Here is a 16651-nt window from a genome sequence, read left to right as displayed (position 1 = left end):
GAGAGACAGAGACAGAGAGAGAGAGCGGGAAGGAGAGAGAGAGAGAGAGAGAGAGAGAGAGAGAGAGAGAGAGAGAGAGAGAGAGAGAGAGAGAGAGAGAGAGAGAGAGAGAGAGAGAGAGACAGAGAGAGAGAGCGGGAAGGAGAGAGAGAGAGAGAGAGAGAGAGAGAGAGAGAGAGAGAGAGAGAGAGAGAGAGAGAGAGAGAGAGAGAGAGAGAGAGAGAGACAGAGAGAGAGAGCGGGAAGGAGAGAGAGAGAGATAGGGAGAAAGAGAGAGGGAGAAAGAGAGAGAGCGGTAAGGAGAGAGAGAGAGAGATAGGGAGAAAGAGAGACAGAGAGAGAGAGCGGGAAGGAGAGAGAGAGAGAGATAGGGAGAAAGAGAGACAGAGAGAGAGAGTGAGCGGTAAGGGGAGAGAGAGTTCACTCAACTGTTTTATGTCCTCTCTCCAGTCCCCAAAGACCTTCCAGGATGACATCTTCCCCATGACAGCAGGCAACGAGGCGGCCCTGACGGCTCAACAGTGGCTCTCAGGGATCAATAGAGGTCAGTGTAACTGGGAGCCAAGATGGGCGACTATGACTCTCAGTTGCATATAAAGGCCTGTATAATATGGAAACTGGCCGACCAGTAGGCCCCTTTCCTCATACACGTCATGCCTTGGAACTGGTAATTACGACTAGGAAACTCGGGCTGAACTCTGACATCACGCACCACTGAAAATGGCAACAAACATGGTGGCGATTTCATCTGTCAATGGTGAGAATTGGTTCTTGTTTTCCTTCCCGAGCACGTGAACGCTCAGGAAGTTGTTCCTCCTCCCTTCCTTATTCATTACAGGGACACTGGACCCAACATGGGCAACTGTGGCTCTCAGTTGCATAGAAAGGCCTGTATAAAAGGGAAACTGGCAAACCAGTAGGCCTCATCCTCATTCGATATAGGGACACTGGTGCCAACATGGCTGACCAGCAGGGATTACAAAACACAGTTTCTCCCCTTCAATCCCCCAACACAAGGTTTCATTCCAAGTGGCACTCTATTCCCTAACCGTCTGGTCTAAAAGTACTGGACTCAATCCCCCAACACAAGGTTTCATTCCAAGTGGCACCCTATTCCCTAATCGTCTGGTCTAAAAGTACTGGATTCAATCCCCCAACACAAGGTTTCATTCCAAGTGGCACCCTATTCCCTAACGGTCTGGTCTAAAAGTAGTGGACTCAATCCCCCAATACAAGGTTTCATTCCAAGTGGCACCCTATTCCCTAACCGTCTGGTCTAAAAGTAGTGGACTCAATAGGGGAAACACACCCTAAACCACTGTTATATCCACCCTACCAGGCCCGGTGCTGATGTGTCTGAAACCTGGCACTAAGGTAGCCAACCCCTACCCAGAGACCCTACCCAGGAGGGGACTGAGCAGCTTCCAAGGTGGGGGACCAGGAGAGCCAGGGTCCACGGAGCAGGCCTTCCTCCAGGAGCAGCTAGCCTACCAGGATGCCAAGTACCCCAGGGAAGTGGCTGATCTGTCGGGCTGGCAGCCAGACGAGACCCAGGCTCCGAGTTGGGCCTACACTCCCCACTGTTGTGAGCCCTCAGAGTGCCCTCCACCCCGGACAGAGAGTGAGGTGAGTTGGATTGGCTGTCAAAGGCTACACATGAAGGCCTACCTCCAGATGTGTAGCCTATAGCCAGTTCTGTAGAGTCTTAAGAAAAACACTCTAAATCTGATTTTCCTCTGGTTTCAGTGGTGTTTCAGAGTGTGTTTCGGGGTGTGTTTCAGAGGTGTTTCAGAGTGTGTTTCAGAGTGTGTTTCAGAGTGTGTTTCAGAGTGTGTTTGAGCGTGTGTTTGAGCGTGTGTTTGAGTGTTTCGGAGTGTGTTTCGGGGTGTGTTTCGGAGTGTGTTTCGGGGTGTGTTTCAGAGGTGTTTCGGAGTGTGTTTCAGAGGTGTTTCAGAGGTGTTTCAGAGGTGTTTCAGAGGTGTTTCAGAGTGTGTTTCAGAGGTGTTTCAGAGGTGTTTCAGAGGTGTTTCAGAGGTGTTTCAGAGGTGTTTCGGAGTGTGTTTCAGAGGTGTTTCAGAGGTGTTTCGGAGTGTGTTTCAGAGGTGTTTCGGAGTGTGTTTCGGGGTGTGTTTCAGAGGTGTTTCGGAGTGTGTTTCAGAGGTGTTTCAGAGGTGTTTCGGAGTGTGTTTCAGAGGTGTTTCAGAGGTGTTTCGGAGTGTGTTTCGGAGTGTGTTTCAGAGGTGTTTCGGAGTGTGTTTCAGAGGTGTTTCAGAGGTGTTTCGGAGTGTGTTTCAGAGGTGTTTCAGAGTGTGTTTCAGAGTGTGTTTCGGAGTGTTTCAGAGGTGTTTCAGTGGTGTTTCGGAGTGTGTTTCGGAGTGTGTTTCGGAGTGTGTTTCAGAGGTGTTTCGGAGTGTGTTTCAGAGGTGTTTCAGTGGTGTTTCGGAGTGTGTTTCGGAGTGTGTTTCAGAGTGTGTTTCAGAGGTGTTTCAGAGTGTGTTTCGGAGTGTGTTTCAGAGGTGTTTCAGAGGTGTTTCAGTGGTGTTTCAGAGTGTGTTTCAGAGTGTGTTTCAGAGGTGTTTCAGAGTGTGTTTCAGAGTGTGTTTCAGAGTGTGTTTCAGAGTGTGTTTCAGAGGTGTTTCAGTGGTGTTTCAGAGTGTGTTTCGGAGTGTGTTTCAGAGTGTGTTTCGGAGTGTGTTTCAGAGGTGTTTCAGAGGTGTTTCAGAGGTGTTTCAGAGTGTGTTTCGGAGTGTGTTTCGGAGTGTGTTTCGGGGTGTGTTTCAGAGTGTGTTTCAGAGGTGTTTCAGGGTGTGTTTCAGAGTGTGTTTCAGAGTGTGTTTCAGAGTGTGTTTCAGAGGTGTTTCGGAGTGTGTTTCGGGGTGTGTTTCAGAGGTGTTTCGGAGTGTGTTTCGGAGTGTGTTTCAGAGTGTGTTTCTGTGTGTCACAGCTCCTACAGGCGTTCTACAGGCAACAAGAGGAGATCAGGGGACTGAGAGACCAACTCAACCAGAGAAAGGTCAGTGCGTATACACTGAGTGGACTAAACATTAAGAACACCTTCCTAATATTGAGCTGCACCGCCCCTTTGCCCTCTGAACAGCCTCAATTCGTCGGGGAATGGACTCTACAAAGTGTCGAAAGCGTTCCACAGGGGTGCTGGCCCATGTTGACTCCAATGATTCCCACCGTTGTGTCAAGTTAACTGGACATCCTTTGGGTGGTGGACCATTCTTGATACACACGGGAAACTGTTGAGCGTGAAAAACCCAGCAGCATTGCAGTTCTTGACACAAACCGGTGCGCCTGGCACCTACTACCATACCCCGTTTAAAGGGACTTAATAAATATTTTGTCTTGCCCATTCACCCTCTGAACGGCACACATACACAATCCATGTCTCAATTGTCTCAAGGCGTAAACATCCTTCTTTAACCCCATCTCCTCCCCTTCATCTACACTGAAGTGGATTTAACAAGTGACATCAATAAGGGATCATAGCTTTCACCTGGATTCACCTGGTCAGTCTATGTCATGGAAAGAGCAGGTGTTCTTAATGTTTTGTACACTCAGTGTGTGTGTGTGTGTGTGTGTGTGTGTGTGTGTGTGTGTGTGTGTGTGTGTGTGTGTGTGTGTGTGTGTGTGTGTGTGTGTGTGTGTGTGTGCGTGTGTGTGTGTGTGTGTGTGGTCTAGAGGTCGACCCATTATGATTTTTCATCTCCGATACCGATACCGATTAATCGGCCAATTTTTTCCTTCTTTATTTTTTCTTTATTTGTAATAATGACAATTACAACAATACTGAATGAACACTTATTTTAAATTAATATACATCAATAAAATCAATTTAGCCTCAAATAAATAATTAAACATGTTCAATTTGGTTTAAATAATGCAAAAACTAAGTGTTGGAGAAGAAAGTAAAAGTGCAATATGTGCCATGTAAGAAAGCTAACATTTAAGTTCCTTGCTCAGAACATGAGAACATATGCAAGCTGATGGTTCCTTTTAACATGAGTCTTCAATATTCCCAGGTAAGAAGTTTTAGGTAGTAGTTATTATAGGAATTATTGGACTATTTCTCTCTATACCATTTGTATTTCATATAGCTTTGACTATTGGATGTTCTTATAGGCACTTTAGTATTGCCAGTAAAGCTTCCGTCCCTCTCCTCGCCCCAGGAACACATCGACAACAGCCACCCTCGAAGCATCGTTACCCATCGCTCCACAAAAGCCGCTGCCCTTGCTGGGCAAGGGGAACAACTACTCCAAGTCTCAGAACGAGTGACGTTTGAAACGCTATTAGCGCGCACCCCGCTATATAGCTAGCCATTTCACATCGGTTACACCAGCCTAATCTCGGGAGTTGATAGGCTTGAAGTCATAAACAGCTCAATGCTTGAAGCACAGCGAAGAGCTGCTGGCAAAATGCACGAAAGTGCTGTTTGAATGAATGCTTATGAGCCTGCTGCTGCCTACCACCGCTCAGTCAGACTGCTCTATCAAATATCAAATCATAGACATAATTATAACATGATAACAACCAGAAATACGAGCCTTTGGTCATTAATATGGTCAAATCCGGAAACTATCATTTCAAAAACAAAACGTTTATTCTTTCACTGAAATACGGAACCGTTCCTTATTTTATCGAACAGATGGCAACCCTAAGTCTAAATATTGCTGTTACATTGTACAACCTTCAATGTTATGTCATAATTATGTACAATTCTGGCAAATTAATTACGGTCTTTGTTAGGAATAAATGGACTTCACACAGTTCGCAACGAGCCAGGCGGCCCAAACTGCTGCATATACCCTGACTTCTTGCACGGAACGCAAGAGAAGTGACACAATTTCCCTAGTTATAAGAAATTCATGTTAGCAGGCAATATTAACTAAATATGCAGGTTTAAAAATATATACTTGTGTATTGATTTTAAAGAAAGGCGTTGATGTTTATGGTTAGGTACATTGGTGCAATGACAGTGCTTTTTTCGTGAATGCGCTTGTTAAATCACCCGTTTGGCGAAGTAGGCTGTGATTTGATGATAAATTAACAGGCACCACATCGATTATATGCAACGCAGGACAAGATAGATTAACTAGTAATATCAACAACCATGTGTAGTTAACTAGTGATTATGTTAAGATTGATTGTTTTTTATAAGATAAGTTTAATGCTAGCTAGCACCTTACCTTGGCTCCTTGCTGCCCTCGTGTAACAGGTAGTCAGCCTGCCATGCAGGCTCCTTGTGGAGTGCAATGTAAGGCAGGTGGTTAGAGCGTTGGACTAGTAACCGGAAGGTTGCAAGATCGAATCCCAGAGCTGACAAGGTAAAAATCTGTCATTCTGCCCCTGAACAAGGCAGATAACCCACCGTTCCTAGGCCGTCATTGAAAATAAGAATGTGTTCTTAACTGACTTGCCTAGTGAAATAAAGGCGTAAAAAAAAATTGCTGTCCAAAAATTCCGATTACCGATTGTTATGAAAACTTGAAATTGGCCCTAATTAATAATCGGCCATTCCGATTAATCAGTCGACCTCTAGTGTGGTATGATTTGTGTGCTGTGTGTGTGTCTGGTCTGGTGTGGTCTGGTCTGGTGTGTGTGTGTGTGCCTGGTCTGGTGTGTGTGTGTGGTCTGGTGTGTGTGTGCCTGGTCTGGTGTGTGTGTGTCTGGTCTGGTATGTGTGTGTGGTCTGGTGTGTGTGTGCCTGGTCTGGTGTGTGTGTGTCTGGTCTGGTGTGTGTGTGTGGTCTGGTGTGTGTGTGCCTGGTCTGGTGTGTGTGTGTCTGGTCTGGTCTGTATCTGGTCTGGTGTGTGTGTCTGGTCTGGTCTGGTATCTGGTCTGGTGTGTATCTGGTCTGGTGTGTATCTGGTCTGGTGTGTATCTGGTCTGGTCTGGTATCTGGTCTGGTCTGGTGTGTGTATCTGGTCTGGTGTGTATCTGGTCTGGTCTGGTCTGGTATCTGGTCTGGTCTGGTCTGGTATCTGGTCTGGTGTGTGTGTCTGGTCTGGTGTGTGTATCTGGTCTGGTGTGTGTATCTGGTCTGGTGTGTATCTGGTCTGGTGTGTATCTGGTCTGGTGTGTATCTGGTCTGGTGTGTATCTGGTCTGGTGTGTGTATCTGGTCTGGTGTGTGTATCTGGTCTGGTGTGTATCTGGTCTGGTGTGTATCTGGTCTGGTGTGTATCTGGTCTGGTGTGTATCTGGTCTGGTGTGTGTATCTGGTCTGGTGTGTATCTGTTCTGGTGTGTGTATCTGGTCTGGTCTGGTGTGTATCTGGTCTGGTGTGTGTATCTGGTCTGGTGTGTGTATCTGGTCTGGTGTGTGTATCTGGTCTGGTGTGTATCTGGTCTGGTGTGTGTATCTGGTCTGGTGTGTGTATCTGGTCTGGTGTGTGTATCTGGTCTGGTGTGTATCTGGTCTGGTGTGTGTATCTGGTCTGGTGTGTGTATCTGGTCTGGTGTGTGTATCTGGTCTGGTGTGTGTATCTGGTCTGGTGTGTGTATCAGGTCTGGTCTGGTATCTGGTCTGGTGTGTGTATCTGGTCTGGTGTGTGTATCTGGTCTGGTGTGTGTGTCTGGTCTGGTGTGTGTATCTGGTCTGGTGTGTGTATCTGGTCTGGTGTGTGTATCTGGTCTGGTGTGTGTATCTGGTCTGGTGTGTGTATCTGGTCTGGTGTGTGTATCTGGTCTGGTGTGTGTATCTGGTCTGGTGTGTGTATCTGGTCTGGTCTGGTGTGTGTGTGTGTCTGGTCTGGTGTGTGTATCTGGTCTGGTCTGGTGTGTGTATCTGGTCTGGTGTGTGTATCTGGTCTGGTGTGTGTGTGTGTCTGGTCTGGTGTGTGTATCTGGTCTGGTCTGGTGTGTGTGTCTGGTCTGGTGTGTGTATCTGGTCTGGTGTGTATCTGGTCTGGTGTGTGTATCTGGTCTGGTGTGTGTGTGTGTGTCTGGTCTGGTGTGTGTGTGTGTGTCTGGTCTGGTGCGTGTGTGTGTGTCTGGTCTGGTGTGTGTATCTGGTCTGGTGTGTGTGTGTCTGGTCTGGTGTGTGTGTCTGGTCTGGTGTGTGTATCTGGTCTGGTGTGTATCTGGTCTGGTGTGTATCTGGTCTGGTGTGTGTGTATCTGGTCTGGTGTGTGTGTATCTGGTCTGGTGTGTGTGTATCTGGTCTGGTGTGTGTGTATCTGGTCTAGTGTGTGTATCTGGTCTAGTGTGTGTATCTGGTCTGGTGTGTGTATCTGGTCTGGTGTGTGTATCTGGTCTGGTGTGTGTATCTGGTCTGGTGTGTATCTGGTCTGGTGTGTGTATCTGGTCTGGTGTGTGTATCTGGTCTGGTGTGTATCTGGTCTGGTGTGTGTATCTGGTCTGGTGTGTGTACCTGGTCTGGTGTGTGTACCTGGTCTGGTGTGTATCTGGTCTGGTGTGTGTATCTGGTCTGGTGTGTGTATCTGGTCTGGTGTGTATCTCTGGTCTGGTCTGGTGTGTATCTGGTCTGGTGTGTGTATCTGGTCTGGTGTGTGTATCTGGTCTGGTGTGTGTATCTGGTCTGGTGTGTATCTGGTCTGGTGTGTGTATCTGGTCTGGTGTGTGTATCTGGTCTGGTGTGTGTATCTGGTCTGGTGTGTATCTGGTCTGGTGTGTGTATCTGGTCTGGTGTGTGTATCTGGTCTGGTGTGTGTCTGGTCTGGTGTGTGTATCTGGTCTGGTCTGGTGTGTGTATCTGGTCTGGTATATGGTCTGGTGTGTGTGTCTGGTCTGGTCTGGTATGTGTGTCTGGTCTGGTGTGTATCTGGTCTGGTGTGTGTATCTGGTCTGGTGTGTATCTGGTCTGGTGTGTGTATCTGGTCTGGTGTGTGTATCAGGTCTGGTCTGGTATCTGGTCTGGTGTGTGTATCTGGTCTGGTGTGTGTATCTGGTCTGGTGTGTGTGTCTGGTCTGGTGTGTGTATCTGGTCTGGTGTGTGTATCTGGTCTGGTGTGTGTATCTGGTCTGGTGTGTGTATCTGGTCTGGTGTGTGTATCTGGTCTGGTCTGGTGTGTGTATCTGGTCTGGTGTGTGTATCTGGTCTGGTCTGGTGTGTGTGTGTGTCTAGTCTGGTGTGTGTATCTGGTCTGGTCTGGTGTGTGTATCTGGTCTGGTGTGTGTATCTGGTCTGGTGTGTGTGTGTGTCTGGTCTGGTGTGTGTATCTGGTCTGGTCTGGTGTGTGTGTCTGGTCTGGTGTGTGTATCTGGTCTGGTGTGTATCTGGTCTGGTGTGTGTATCTGGTCTGGTGTGTGTGTGTGTCTGGTCTGGTGTGTGTGTGTGTGTCTGGTCTGGTGTGTGTATCTGGTCTGGTGTGTGTGTGTCTGGTCTGGTGTGTGTGTCTGGTCTGGTGTGTGTATCTGGTCTGGTGTGTATCTGGTCTGGTGTGTATCTGGTCTGGTGTGTGTGTATCTGGTCTGGTGTGTGTGTATCTGGTCTGGTGTGTGTGTATCTGGTCTGGTGTGTGTGTATCTGGTCTGGTGTGTGTATCTGGTCTGGTGTGTGTGTATCTGGTCTGGTGTGTGTGTATCTGGTCTGGTGTGTGTGTGTCTGGTCTGGTGTGTGTATCTGGTCTGGTGTGTGTGTATCTGGTCTGGTGTGTGTATCTGGTCTGGTGTGTGTGTATCTGGTCTGGTGTGTGTATCTGGTCTGGTGTGTGTATCTGGTCTGGTGTGTGTGTATCTGGTCTGGTGTGTGTATCTGGTCTGGTGTGTGTATCTGGTCTGGTGTGTGTGTATCTGGTCTGGTGTGTGTGTATCTGGTCTGGTGTGTGTGTATCTGGTCTGGTGTGTGTATCTGGTCTGGTGTGTATCTGGTCTGGTATCTGGTCTGGTGTGTGTATCTGGTCTGGTGTGTATCTGGTCTGGTGTGTGTATCTGGTCTGGTATCTGGTCTGGTGTGTATCTGGTCTGGTGTGTGTATCTGGTCTGGTATCTGGTCTGGTGTGTGTATCTGGTCTGGTGTGTATCTGGTCTGGTGTGTGTATCTGGTCTGGTATCTGGTCTGGTATCTGGTCTGGTATCTGGTCTGGTATCTGGTCTGGTGTGTGTATCTGGTCTGGTGTGTGTATCTGGTCTGGTGTGTGTATCTGGTCTGGTGTGTGTATCTGGTCTGGTGTGTGTATCTGGTCTGGTATCTGGTCTGGTATCTGGTCTGGTCTGGTATCTGGTCTGGTATCTGGTCTGGTGTGTGTGTCTGGTCTGGTGTGTATCTGGTCTGGTATCTGGTCTGGTGTGTGTGTATCTGGTCTGGTATCTGGTCTGGTGTGTGTATCTGGTCTGGGATCTGGTCTGGTATCTGGTCTGGTGTGTGTATCTGGTCTGGTATCTGGTCTGGTATCTGGTCTGGTGTGTGTATCTGGTCTGGTATCTGGTCTGGTATCTGGTCTGGTGTGTATCTGGTCTGGTATCTGGTCTGGTATCTGGTCTGGTGTGTATCGGGTCTGGTATCTGGTCTGGTGTGGTATCTGGTCTGGTGTGTGTATCTGGTCTGGTATGTGTATCTGGTCTGGTGTGTATCTGGTCTGGTGTGTATCTGGTCTGGTGTGTATCTGGTCTGGTGTGTGTATCTGGTCTCGTGTGTATCTGGTCTGGTGTGTGTATCTGGTCTGGTGTGTGTATCTGGTCTGGTGTGTGTGTGTCTGGTCTGGCGTGTGTATCTGGTCTGGTATCTGGTCTGGTGTGTGTATCTGGTCTGGTGTGTATCTGGTCTGGTGTGTGTATCTGGTGTGTGTATCTGGTCTGGTATCTGGTCTGGTATTTGGTTTGGTGTGTATCTGGTCTGGTATCTGGTCTGGTGTGTGTATCTGGTCTGGTGTGTATCTGGTCTGGTATCTGGTCTGGTATCTGGTCTGGTCTGGTATCTGGTCTGGTATCTGGTCTGGTATCTGGTCTGGTGTGTGTGTCTGGTCTGGTGTGTATCTGGTCTGGTATCTGGTCTGGTGTGTGTGTATCTGGTCTGGTATCTGGTCTGGTGTGTGTATCTGGTCTGGTATCTGGTCTGGGATCTGGTCTGGTATCTGGTCTGGTGTGTGTATCTGGTCTGGTATCTGGTCTGGTATCTGGTCTGGTGTGTGTATCTGGTCTGGTATCTGGTCTGGTATCTGGTCTGGTGTGTATCTGGTCTGGTATCTGGTCTGGTGTGTATCGGGTCTGGTATCTGGTCTGGTGTGGTATCTGGTCTGGTGTGTGTATCTGGTCTGGTATGTGTATCTGGTCTGGTGTGTATCTGGTCTGGTGTGTATCTGGTCTGGTGTGTATCTGGTCTGGTGTGTGTATCTGGTCTCGTGTGTATCTGGTCTGGTGTGTGTATCTGGTCTGGTGTGTGTATCTGGTCTGGTGTGTGTGTGTCTGGTCTGGCGTGTGTATCTGGTCTGGTATCTGGTCTGGTGTGTGTATCTGGTCTGGTGTGTATCTGGTCTGGTGTGTGTATCTGGTGTGTGTATCTGGTCTGGTATCTGGTCTGGTATCTGGTTTGGTGTGTATCTGGTCTGGTATCTGGTCTGGTGTGTGTATCTGGTCTGGTGTGTGTATCTGGTCTGGTATCTGGTCTGGTATCTGGTCTGGTGTGTATCTGGTCTGGTATCTGGTCTGGTGTGTGTATCTGGTCTGGTGTGTGTATCTGGTCTGGTATCTGGTTTGGTGTGTATCTGGTCTGGTATCTGGTCTGGTGTGTGTATCTGGTCTGGTGTGTATCTGGTCTGGTATCTGGTCTGGTGTCTGGTCTGGTGTGTATCTGGTCTGGTATCTGGTCTGGTGTGTGTATCTGGTCTGGTGTGTGTGTATCTGGTCTGGTGTGTATCTGGTCTGGTGTGTGTATCTGGTCTGGTGTGTGTATCTGGTCTGGTGTGTGTATCTGGTCTGGTGTGTGTATCTGGTCTGGTATCTGGTCTGGTGTGTGTATCTGGTCTGGTGTGTATCTGGTCTGGTGTGTGTATCTGGTGTGTGTATCTGGTCTGGTATCTGGTCTGGTATCTGGTCTGGTATCTGGTCTGGTATCTGGTCTGGTGTGTATCTGGTCTGGTGTGTGTATCTGGTCTGGTATCTGGTCTGGTGTGTGTATCTGGTCTGGTGTGTGTATCTGGTCTGGTGTGTATCTGGTCTGGTGTGTGTATCTGGTCTGGTATCTGGTCTGGTGTGTGTGTATCTGGTCTGGTGTGTGTATCTGGTCTGGTGTGTATCTGGTCTGGTGTGTGTGTCTGGTCTGGTGTGTATCTGGTCTGGTGTGTGTATCTGGTCTGGTGTGTGTATCTGGTCTGGTGTGTGTATCTGGTCTGGTGTGTGTATCTGGTCTGGTGTGTGTGTCTGGTCTGGTGTGTGTATCTGGTCTGGTCTGGTATCTGGTCTGGTGTGTGTGTATCTGGTCTGGTGTGTATCTGGTCTGGTGTGTATCTGGTCTGGTGTGTATCTGGTCTGGTGTGTGTATCTGGTCTGGTGTGTGTGTATCTGGTCTGGTGTGTGTGTATCTGGTCTGGTGTGTGTATCTGGTCTGGTGTGTGTATCTGGTCTGGTGTGTGTATCTGGTCTGGTGTGTGTATCTGGTCTGGTGTGTATCTGGTCTGGTGTGTGTATCTGGTCTGTGGTGTGTATCTGGTCTGGTGTGTGTATCTGGTCTGGTGTGTGTATCTGGTCTGGTGTGTATCTGGTCTGGTCTGGTGTGTGTATCTGGTCTGGTCTGGTGTGTGTATCTGGTCTGGTATCTGGTTTGGTGTGTATCTGGTCTGGTGTCTGTCTGGTCTGGTCTGGTGTGTGTATCTGGTCTGGTATCTGGTCTGGTATCTGGTCTGGTATCTGGTTTGGTGTGTATCTGGTCTGGTGTGTATCTGGTCTGGTATCTGGTTTGGTGTGTATCTGGTCTGGTGTGTATCTGGTCTGGTCTGGTGTGTGTATCTGGTCTGGTATCTGGTTTGGTGTGTATCTGGTCTGGTATCTGGTCTGGTGTGTGTATCTGGTCTGGTGTGTGTATCTGGTCTGGTGTGTATCTGGTCTGGTGTGTGTATCTGGTCTGGTCTGGTATCTGGTCTGGTGTGTGTATCTGGTCTGGTGTGTGTATGTATCTGGTCTGGTGTGTGTGTCTGGTCTGGTGTGTATCTGGTCTGGTGTGTGTGTGCCTGGTGTGTATCTGGTCTGGTGTGTGTATCTGGTCTGGTGTGTATCTGGTCTGGTGTGTGTATCTGGTCTGGTGTGTATCTGGTCTGGTATCTGGTCTGGTATCTGGTCTGGTGTGTGTATCTGGTCTGGTGTGTGTGTATCTGGTCTGGTGTGTATCTGGTCTGGTGTGTGTATCTGGTCTGGTGTGTGTATCTGGTCTGGTGTGTGTATCTGGTCTGGTCTGGTATCTGGTCTGGTGTGTGTATCTGGTCTGGTATCTGGTCTGGTGTGTGTATCTGGTCTGGTGTGTATCTGGTCTGGTGTGTGTATCTGGTGTGTGTATCTGGTCTGGTATCTGGTCTGGTATCTGGTCTGGTATCTGGTCTGGTATCTGGTCTGGTGTGTGTATCTGGTCTGGTGTGTATCTGGTCTGGTGTGTGTATCTGGTCTGGTATCTGGTCTGGTGTGTGTGTCTGGTCTGGTGTGTGTATCTGGTCTGGTGTGTATCTGGTCTGGTGTGTGTGTGTCTGGTCTGGTGTGTGTATCTGGTCTGGTGTGTGTGTCTGGTCTGGTGTGTGTATCTGGTCTGGTGTGTATCTGGTCTGGTGTGTGTATCTGGTGTGTGTATCTGGTCTGGTATCTGGTCTGGTATCTGGTCTGGTATCTGGTCTGGTGTGTGTATCTGGTCTGGTGTGTATCTGGTCTGGTGTGTGTATCTGGTCTGGTATCTGGTCTGGTGTGTGTATCTGGTCTGGTCTGGTATCTGGTCTGGTGTGTGTATCTGGTCTGGTGTGTATCTGGTCTGGTGTGTGTATCTGGTCTGGTCTGGTATCTGGTCTGGTGTGTATCTGGTCTGGTCTGGTATCTGGTCTGGTGTGTGTGTGTCTGGTCTGGTGTGTGTATCTGGTCTGGTGTGTGTGTCTGGTCTGGTGTGTGTATCTGGTCTGGTGTGTATCTGGTCTGGTGTGTGTATCTGGTGTGTGTATCTGGTCTGGTATCTGGTCTGGTATCTGGTCTGGTATCTGGTCTGGTGTGTGTATCTGGTCTGGTGTGTATCTGGTCTGGTGTGTGTATCTGGTCTGGTATCTGGTCTGGTGTGTGTATCTGGTCTGGTGTGTATCTGGTCTGGTGTGTGTATCTGGTCTGTATCTGGTCTGGTGTGTGTGTCTGGTCTGGTGTGTGTGTCTGGTCTGGTGTGTGTATCTGGTCTGGTGTGTGTCTGGTCTGGTGTGTATCTGGTCTGGTCTGGTATCTGGTCTGGTATCTGGTCTGGTGTGTGTATCTGGTCTGGTGTGTGTCTGGTCTGGTGTGTATCTGGTCTGGTCTGGTATCTGGTCTGGTATCTGGTCTGGTGTGTGTATCTGGTCTGGTCTGGTATCTGGTATGGTGTGTATCTGGTCTGGTGTGTATCTGGTCTGGTCTGGTATCTGGTATGGTGTGTATCTGGTCTGGTCTGGTATCTGGTCTGGTGTGTGTATCTGGTCTGGTGTGTATCTGGTCTGGTGTGTGTATCTGGTCTGGTCTGGTATCTGGTCTGGTGTGTATCTGGTCTGGTCTGGTATCTGGTCTGGTGTGTGTGTGTCTGGTCTGGTGTGTGTATCTGGTCTGGTGTGTGTGTCTGGTCTGGTGTGTGTATCTGGTCTGGTGTGTATCTGGTCTGGTGTGTGTATCTGGTGTGTGTATCTGGTCTGGTATCTGGTCTGGTATCTGGTCTGGTATCTGGTCTGGTGTGTGTATCTGGTCTGGTGTGTATCTGGTCTGGTGTGTGTATCTGGTCTGGTATCTGGTCTGGTGTGTGTATCTGGTCTGGTGTGTATCTGGTCTGGTGTGTGTATCTGGTCTGTATCTGGTCTGGTGTGTGTGTCTGGTCTGGTGTGTGTGTCTGGTCTGGTGTGTGTATCTGGTCTGGTGTGTGTCTGGTCTGGTGTGTATCTGGTCTGGTCTGGTATCTGGTCTGGTATCTGGTCTGGTGTGTGTATCTGGTCTGGTGTGTGTCTGGTCTGGTGTGTATCTGGTCTGGTCTGGTATCTGGTCTGGTATCTGGTCTGGTGTGTGTATCTGGTCTGGTCTGGTATCTGGTATGGTGTGTATCTGGTCTGGTGTGTATCTGGTCTGGTCTGGTATCTGGTATGGTGTGTATCTGGTCTGGTCTGGTATCTGGTCTGGTGTGTGTATCTGGTCTGGTGTGTATCTGGTCTGGTGTGTGTATCTGGTCTGGTCTGGTATCTGGTCTGGTGTGTATCTGGTCTGGTCTGGTATCTGGTATGGTGTGTATCTGGTCTGGTCTGGTATCTGGTCTGGTGTGTATCTGGTCTGGTCTGGTATCTGGTCTGGTATCTGGTCTGGTGTGTGTATCTGGTCTGGTGTGTATCTGGTCTGGTGTGTGTATCTGGTATGGTGTGTGTATCTGGTCTGGTGTGTATCTGGTCTGGTGTGTGTGTCTGGTCTGGTGTGTGTGTCTGGTCTGGTGTGTGTGATATCAGGGGATAACCTTTGATCAGATCACTGTGTGTTTTTGTGTAGGTCCAGATCACACAGCTGGAACTGGAGATAAAGAACACCAGAAATAACATGAGAGCCACCTTCTGAATGATTCAACCAATCACATTAGAAGAGCCTTCTGAATCAACCAATCACATGGGAGCAGCTTTTGGAATCAACGAATCACATAAGAGCCACCTTCTGAATGATTCAACCAATTTTTGTATTTTGTATTTATTAAGGATCCCCATTAGTTCCTATCAAGGCAGCAGCTACTCTTCATGGGGTCCAGCAAAATTAAGGCAGTTTATACAATAAACAACATTACAATAAGTGTGTATCCTCAGGTCTCTACTACTACACAAAATCCGTGTGTACTTTTTACAATTATTTAACTACGCAAGTCAGCTAAGAACAAATTCTTGTTTTCAATGACGGCATAGGAACAGTGGAACTAGGAACTGCCTTGTTCGTGGGCAGATTTGTATCAGCTCGGGGATTCGATCCCATATCAGCTCGGGGATTCGATCCCATATCAGCTCGGGGATTCGATTCCATATCAGCTCGGGGATTCGATTCCATATCAGCTCGGGGATTCGATTCCATATCAGCTCGGGGATTCGATTCCATATCAGCTCGGGGATTCGATTCCATATCAGCTCGGGGATTCGATTCCATATCAGCTCGGGGATTCGATTCCATATCAGCTCGGGGGATTCGATCCCATATCAGCTCGGGGGATTCGATTCCATATCAGCTCGGGGATTCGATCTTGCAACCTTTCGCTTACTAGTCCAACGCTCTAACCACTAGGCTACCTGCCACCCGTATAGTGTGTATGTTATCATGTGTGTCTCTTCACAGTCCCCGCTGTTCCATAAGGTGTTTTTTTATCCGTAAAAAAAAAAAATCTGATTCTACTGCTGCATCAGTTACCTGATGTGGAATAGAGTTCCATGTAGTCATGGCTCTATGTAGTACTGTGGAATAGAGTTCCATGTAGTCATGGCTCTATGTAGTACTGTGGAATAGAGTTCCATGTAGTCATGGCTCTATGTAGTACTGTGGAATAGAGGTTCCATGTAGTCATGGCTCTATGTAGTACTGTGGAATAGAGTTCCATGTAGTCATGGCTCTATGTAGTACTGTAGAATAGAGTTCCATGTAGTCATGGCTCTATGTAGTACTGTGGAATAGAGTTCCATGTAGTCATGGCTCTATGTAGTACTGTGGAATAGAGTTCCATGTAGTCATGGCTCTATGTAGTACTGTGGAATAGAGTTCCATGTAGTCATGGCTCTATGTAGTACTGTGGAATAGAGTTCCATGTAGTCATGGCTCTATGTAGTACTGTGGAATAGAGTTCCATGTAGTCATGGCTCTATGTAGTACTGTGGAATAGAGTTCCATGTAGTCATGGCTCTATGTAGTACTGTGGAATAGAGTTCCATGTAGTCATGGCTCTATGTAGTACTGTGGAATAGAGTTCCATGTAGTCATGGCTCTATGTAGTACTGTGGAATAGAGGTTCCATGTAGTCATGGCTCTATGTAGTACTGTGGAATAGAGTTCCATGTAGTCATGGCTCTATGTAGTACTGTAGAATAGAGTTCCATGTAGTCATGGCTCTATGTAGTACTGTGGAATAGAGTTCCATGTAGTCATGGCTCTATGTAGTACTGTAGAATAGAGTTCCATGTAGTCATGGCTCTATGTAGTACTGTGGAATAGAGTTCCATGTAGTCATGGCTCTATGTAGTACTGTAGAATAGAGTTCCATGTAGTCATGGCTCTATGTAGTACTGTGGAATAGAGTTCCATGTAGTCATGGCTCTATGTAGTACTGTGGAATAGAGTTCCATGTAGTCATGGCTCTATGTAGTACTGTGGAATAGAGTTCCATGTAGTCATGGCTCTATGTAGTACTGTGGAATAGAGTTCCATGTAGTCATGGCTCTATGTAGTACTGTGGAATAGAGTTCCATGTAGTCATGGCTCTATGTAGTACTGTGGAATAGAGTTCCATGTAGTCATGGCTCTATGTAGTACTGTGGAATA

At 48.0% G+C, this 16651-nt stretch overlaps 1 protein-coding gene across 1 annotated transcript in view; it reads left to right on the top strand.

The window, feature by feature from the left end:
* Positions 1–16188, top strand: part of LOC129845390 (coronin-2A-like) — a 35464-nt gene extending 19276 nt beyond the window's left edge. Inside the window, exons 10-13 of the mRNA XM_055913300.1 lie at positions 451–544; positions 1340–1626; positions 2945–3013; positions 14636–16188. Coding sequence (XP_055769275.1) covers positions 451–544; positions 1340–1626; positions 2945–3013; positions 14636–14701 — 516 coding nt within the window. The 3' untranslated portion in view covers positions 14702–16188. The remainder of the gene's footprint in view (positions 1–450; positions 545–1339; positions 1627–2944; positions 3014–14635) is intronic.
* The last annotated feature ends 463 nt before the right edge of the window (positions 16189–16651 follow it).

The sequence above is a fragment of the Salvelinus fontinalis genome, unplaced genomic scaffold, assembly GCF_029448725.1.
Source record: "Salvelinus fontinalis isolate EN_2023a unplaced genomic scaffold, ASM2944872v1 scaffold_0286, whole genome shotgun sequence".
Lineage (NCBI taxonomy): Eukaryota > Metazoa > Chordata > Actinopteri > Salmoniformes > Salmonidae > Salvelinus > Salvelinus fontinalis.
This window is presented reverse-complemented; position numbering and strand designations above follow the sequence as displayed.